Here is a 6,263-nt window from a genome sequence, read left to right on the forward strand (position 1 = left end):
TGATTTGGAGTACCAAGAAGCTGAGCAGACAGTTGGGCCTTACATATGAATTATTATCTAGCTGTACACCAAGCTTTGTAACCTCCAGACAGCCGCCATTACGTGGCACTCAGAGGCACAGGGCCACACCCATCTTTGATGCTACAATTACACAGCCTTAGCAGGCCCCTTCAACAGGAACAGCTAAGCCCTCTTTTTTTTTGTACAATACTGTAGTACTCATAAGAAATTAATTCATTATTTCTATAATAATAGTAGATTAGACCACCATATGTGGTATGATTTATAAATTATATTTTGAATATAAGGTAAACAATTTGTGGTTTGAGAAGGAGCCATCTCAAAGTGGTTTAAGCTGCAAATTGGCCCACCAAGAAGTATGTGAGATAAATTCAGGCAGCTGAATCAGTACATACAGTCCACTCACTTACTTATTCATTTAATTATTTACTTGCTTAATTAACTAACTTATTACTAAGAACTAACTAAGAAAATTAATCAGATAAAAAATTATCTTATTAAAGTCAACTTAAAAAAGAATTAAGCTACCAGGATTTTCCCACAACCCAACTTTTCTGATACGATGACGTCCGCACCACTCCTCCCCCCCTCCCCCCCCCCCCCCCCACCACCACCCTCACCCCATTGAGGGCCCAACACACAGGTGACGGCAGCCCAGACCACCAGCCCATCAACCAACCAATCAACAGCCCCAGCTGCCACTACTCTGGTCCCTGATTCACGTTGCGGAGAAGCTGGCAGGAACAGACATCACCAAGTTCGTGAAGATGCTCAACAGACGTCTCGCTGCTAACGGGCTACCCAATTTATCGGTTCCAGCGGACCTGCTTCAGATTCCACAAGCTACCTCAACTCAACCAGATCAACAAAGACAAATCCAGTGACGGAACTGACAACAGTGGTAGCAGCACCAACGCCTCAAGCACCCGCTACCGCACCAACTCCCACCACTCCTGACCTGACAGACCATCACCCAGTGGCAACCTCAACTCCTTCCGCCTGTACATGGAGCATAAATTAGAAGAAAATACAGGCTCACCAAGCGGCTGCAACAGTACCAGTAACTGAATTAGCCGACAACGAGGACCTTGAAGTCACCCATATCGAACCTGAAACCAGAGAAAAGGAGGGAGTCAGAAAACGCCCCTCTGTTATTTTTAAGAGGACGGGTTGGCGCGTAAGCCGGACAACTCAAATAGAAAACGGAACAGAACGTCACTTTTGTGAGTCGATTTCATTTCAAATTACGTCCAAATTTGGCCATAGCGCGCATACGAGCCAAAAGTGACATTATTTTTAAGAGGACGGGTTGGGTTAAAAGGACGCTTCACCGACGATGATACGTTTAAGCGGTAACCATGGTACAAGACGACTGCTGGCCCGCCAGTCCAACTGGATCATAGCTAACAGTAGCAGATATGAAAATATGTATGAGAAAATAATAGATTCAGGAAGTCCTCAAAATAAAGACAAACTTCAGTAATTTTAGGAGGAAAGGCATATATGGAAAAGATAAGAATTGTCCTTGAAAAATTTACAATTTGTGTAATTTGGTAACGTTATAAATGATTATGAAATAACTTTAATAGTAAGGTTACTTTGATGGTGAGATAACTATGATATTGTAGCTGTTTTTCACTTCATCATGTTTTATTTATTTACAGGTTCCGTGACCCAACTTGAGAAATGGTGACATGACTGCCGTATAGTGACTGCCGTATAGTGACTGCCGTATAGTGACGCCGTGAAATACCTCATTATTGGTCAGTAAAACTTGATAACCATCCTGGGATATCATGAGGTAAATAGTGTGAATGTGGTGCCAGTTGTTGCAAAAATCATGGCGACAGTGCCAGACCTCACAGCGACAGTGCCAGACCTCATGGCTAGGGTGCCAGCAGACATGTGGTGGTAGAGTGGTCTAACTGTGCAATGGTGTAAGTGATTTGTGATGATCATACTGCAGTGTACTGCGTGATATCTGAGTTGCCATACTGATTGCTTGCCATACTGGACTGTATGGAGGGACGCAGACTACACACAACTACGGTGCTCCGTTATAGTTAAACTATCACAGAAACATCTTTGTAAAATAAACATAAAAGGTTTAGAAGAAAAAGAAATGATATAGATGAAATTAGAATGCAACACAGATGTACACACATCCACACATCTCAAATGAAGAGTCCTGGAACACGATGCAGGTACCCTCCTGGCTCTTGCACCAAGGACATATAATCACCCATTAGCTCACACTGCTCGTATTAAAAGCCATCGCCAGACCAAATCATCCATAGAAATATTTGATAACAAAACCACCCCCCCCCTCCCCCCCTTACAAACACCCACCCACCCACCCCCACTCAAAAAAAAAATCAGAGTTCTGAAAAGCGTTAAAAATGTTCACGGCTCTTGGTAAATACTCTTTAATGAAGTTAATTATGCTTGAAAATATCATTACTGGAATAATTAGAAACCCTCTTTGCACCTGGCCAGGTAGAAAGTCCTGAATTAAATAACTCATGTAATTAAATGTTACCCAAAGGCAGAAAGTAATATAAAAATATAAAATTAAGAGTAAAAAGTTCATAGTTCAATGGTTGTAGTAAAAAAAAAAATATTATGTGAAAATAAACTTTTTGGTACAAAAAACGCTTCTGCTTTTATGTGAATGAAGAGAAGACTAAAATAAGTGAACAGATTGTGATATATAAATAGGAATTATATATATTTTTATACAAGAATAGTCAAGAAAACGAGGGGGAAAAAAAAGAGGAAAAAAATGGTTAATATAATAAAGAGGAGTGAACGAAATAGAGATCCGAAGCTGAAGTCTCGTAAGAAAAGATAAAAGATTGGGAGAGACGGTGAGATTGGAAGAGACAGTGAGATTGGAAGAGACAGTGACGGGGCAAGACAAAGATATATTGAGAGATAGGAGAGGGAAGTTTAGATACAGAGGAATATACGGAAAAGTATAATAGATACACAGCAATAAATAGAGGAAATAAGAGAGAAAAAGACAGAAATAGTAATATATATAACTCAGTAAAAAAAATGAATAAAATGACAAATAAAGACAGTGATAGAGAATTTAAACTCAAAAACTTCAAGCAGGGAAAGACAGAAATAGAAAGATAGAATAGTAGAAATAGCAGGGACAGAGAAATAGTGGCAAATGTGTAAGCAGGCAGATGCGAGGAGTGTCCCTTGAAGGGAGGCACTACCACCACTACCACCACTACCACCACTACCACCACCACCACCACTACCACCACCACCAGGAGTGCACCCGTTTTATCGACAACAGAGCCCAGCGCTCAGATGGCCGGCTGAATTGATAAAAGGTTCCAGCACCATCGCCACCACCACTACAACCCCCCCACCCCCCCACTACCACCACCTCCACTACCACCACAGGCCGGCCTGAGGCACTCTTCACCATGCACTTAGCAACATCGACTCTGGCATCCCTACTCGTCCTCGTCGCTGCCAACCCAGAGCCTGGTAAGTTAACATGTTAAATTTTATTTAAAATTATATATTTTTATTTAATTTTCATTTAAAATTATATATCAAAATTATATATTTCTTCCCCTGTATATATTAACACTGAAACACCTTCACCCTTCTAGTTGAGATGGTGTCTAAGCCATCAGCCTTGTCCTAGATATATTAGAATTCAACTAAACATAGAAATTATTATATTTAATCAAACATTAACATTTTCCGGAATTTAAGTATATATTCTAGTAATATAATTTTCTCGTATCAACTTGGTGTCATAGTACTGGCTTAGCTGAGCAGCAGACTTGAGTTCAAACCTTTCCGAGGACTTAGTGATATTTGTTTTTCAATGTTTAAACCGGTTTCCAAAGAGTAGCCAAGGGAGAGGTGGCAACATGTGACCTCTGAGGGAAGCTCTCCATTCTCCCTGGGCGTGGGAAGGACCTATCCAGGCCCCAGAATAGGAGGAAGAGGGCTAGATACTGTTCCCATACCAAGGCTCTTAAGTGGGAAACTTGCTCTTGCTGCGTCCAACTACTTGCATTGGTCGGCACAGCGACAGACTCGCTTCTAGCGGGTCGGCGTTCGAACCACTCCGCCCTCGTATCCTAGCTGCTATCCTGTCCTCGTATCCCAGCTGCTCCTATCCTGTCCTCGTATCCTAGCTGCTATCCTGTCCTCGTATCCCAGCTGCTATCCTGGCCTCGTATCCCAGCTGCTATCCTGTCCTCGTATCCCAGCTGCTATCCTGTCCTCGTATCCCAGCTGCTATCCTGGCCTCGTATCCCAGCTGCTATCCTGGCCTCGTATCCCAGCTGCTATCCTGGCCTCGTATCCCAGCTGCTATCCTGGCCTCGTATCCCAGCTGCTATCCTGTCCTCGTATCCCAGCTGCTATCCTGTCCTCGTATCCCAGCTGCTATCCAATCCTCCTATCCCAGCAGCTGCTATCCTGGCCTCGTATCGCTTCCATGTGCCGTATAGTCGAAGTGGCTTAGCGCTTTCTCCTGATAAATACTCTAGCTATCTTTTCCTTGCTGTGGGTCCGGGATATAAACACAGTCATCTGGGACACAGACAGCGATCAACACATGGCTAACACGGCAACCCGTTCTCGCAAATTCGTAAAGTCAATATTGACTTATTAACTACGTGCATAGGTGATATACTAAACATAATAGATACCCTTAAAAAGATTCATAGAAAACACCGACCTTACCTAACCTTGTTAGTATCTTAAGATAAGCATCTTATTGCTTCGTAATTACAATTATTACTTAACCTATACCTATTATAGGTTAGGTAATAATTGTAATTACGCAGCAATAAGATGCTTATCTTAACATACTAAGTAGGTTAGGTAAGGTCGGTGTTTTCTATGAATCTTTTTAAGGGTATCTATTATGTTAAGTATGTCACCTATGCACATATTTAATAAGTCAATATTGACTTATTAAATTTGCGAGAACGGGTTGAACACGGAGTCGCGGAAGATGGCATTGATGACCACCTTCAATGGTCATCAATGTGAGCCGCGGTGACAGGTGTTCCACCAATGTTGACAGTCTATGGACTGACATTAACACCAGCAGGAGTGCATCTGTGCTCTCGTCAACACACCGGTCAAACGGTCGGCTGAATTTTACAGAGATTTCAGTAATAACATCAACGCTACCACTAACATTAATGCAACTACCACCAGCAACAACCACCAACTACCACCAACAACAACCACCACCACCAACTATAATAACACAGGAAGTAAAGTAGATTTAGTAAAGTTTGTGAGAATTAACAATTTCCGAGACACGTTATACTAATGCTAAATATGTTTTTGCTTGCAAGGACTTATAGTAATGTTAACACTATCCTCAGCATCTTTACATTAACCTGAGTATACCACGTTAACCTGAGCATACCACATTAACCTGAGTATACCACGTTATCCTGAGTATACCACATTAACCTGAGTATACCACATTAACCTGAGCATACAACATTAACCTGAGCATACCACATTAACCTGAGCATACCACATTAACCTGAGTATACCACATTAACCTGAGCATACCACATTAACCTCAGCATACCACTTTAACCTGAGCATACCACATTAACCTGAGCATACCACATTAACCTCAGCATTCCACTTTAACCTCAGTATACCACATTAACCTGAGCATACGACATTAACCTGAGTATACCACGTTAACCTGAGTATACCACATTAACCTGAGCATACCACATTAACCTGAGCATACCACATTAACCTGAGCATACCACATTAACCTGAGCATACCACATTAACCTGAGCATACCACTTTAACCAGAGAATTCTAACATTAACCTGAGAATTCTAACATTAACCTGAGGACCTTAGCATTACCCCGAGCATGCTAACATTCAGCTTGACCTGGGTGTGTGAAAAATTAACTAGCCTTTAGGATGTTAATATCAGCTGATCACGACGCTTTAACCTTACCATGTTAACATTTGTCAAATACTGCCATGATAGTCATTGAGGCTAAAGCATGTCAAACTACCCAACAAGTTAATAATACCGAAGACCCAAGAGCCCTTTTCCTACCAAGAAATTCAGTCACAAATCCAAAAAAAACAGAATGCCCCCCCCCAAACAAAAATTTGCACATTAATAACAAATGGGGGCCATTAACCCCTCGTAATAAAGACTCGAGAAGACATTAACAAAATTAGACTTACAAAACAAGGAAACAT

General features: G+C 41.5%; 1 protein-coding gene across 1 annotated transcript in view; it reads left to right on the forward strand.

Moving 5' to 3' along the window:
• The first annotated feature begins 2,369 nt into the window (after window positions 1-2,369).
• The window catches only part of LOC138373334 (uncharacterized), a 77,024-nt gene continuing 73,130 nt past the window's right edge, over window positions 2,370-6,263 (forward strand). Inside the window, exon 1 of the mRNA XM_069339527.1 lies at window positions 2,370-3,528. Within this exon, the coding sequence (XP_069195628.1) occupies window positions 3,465-3,528 (64 nt within the window). The 5' untranslated portion in view covers window positions 2,370-3,464. The remainder of the gene's footprint in view (window positions 3,529-6,263) is intronic.

This window comes from Procambarus clarkii, chromosome 42 (genome assembly GCF_040958095.1).
Source record: "Procambarus clarkii isolate CNS0578487 chromosome 42, FALCON_Pclarkii_2.0, whole genome shotgun sequence".
NCBI classification, from domain to species: Eukaryota; Metazoa; Arthropoda; class Malacostraca; order Decapoda; family Cambaridae; genus Procambarus; species Procambarus clarkii.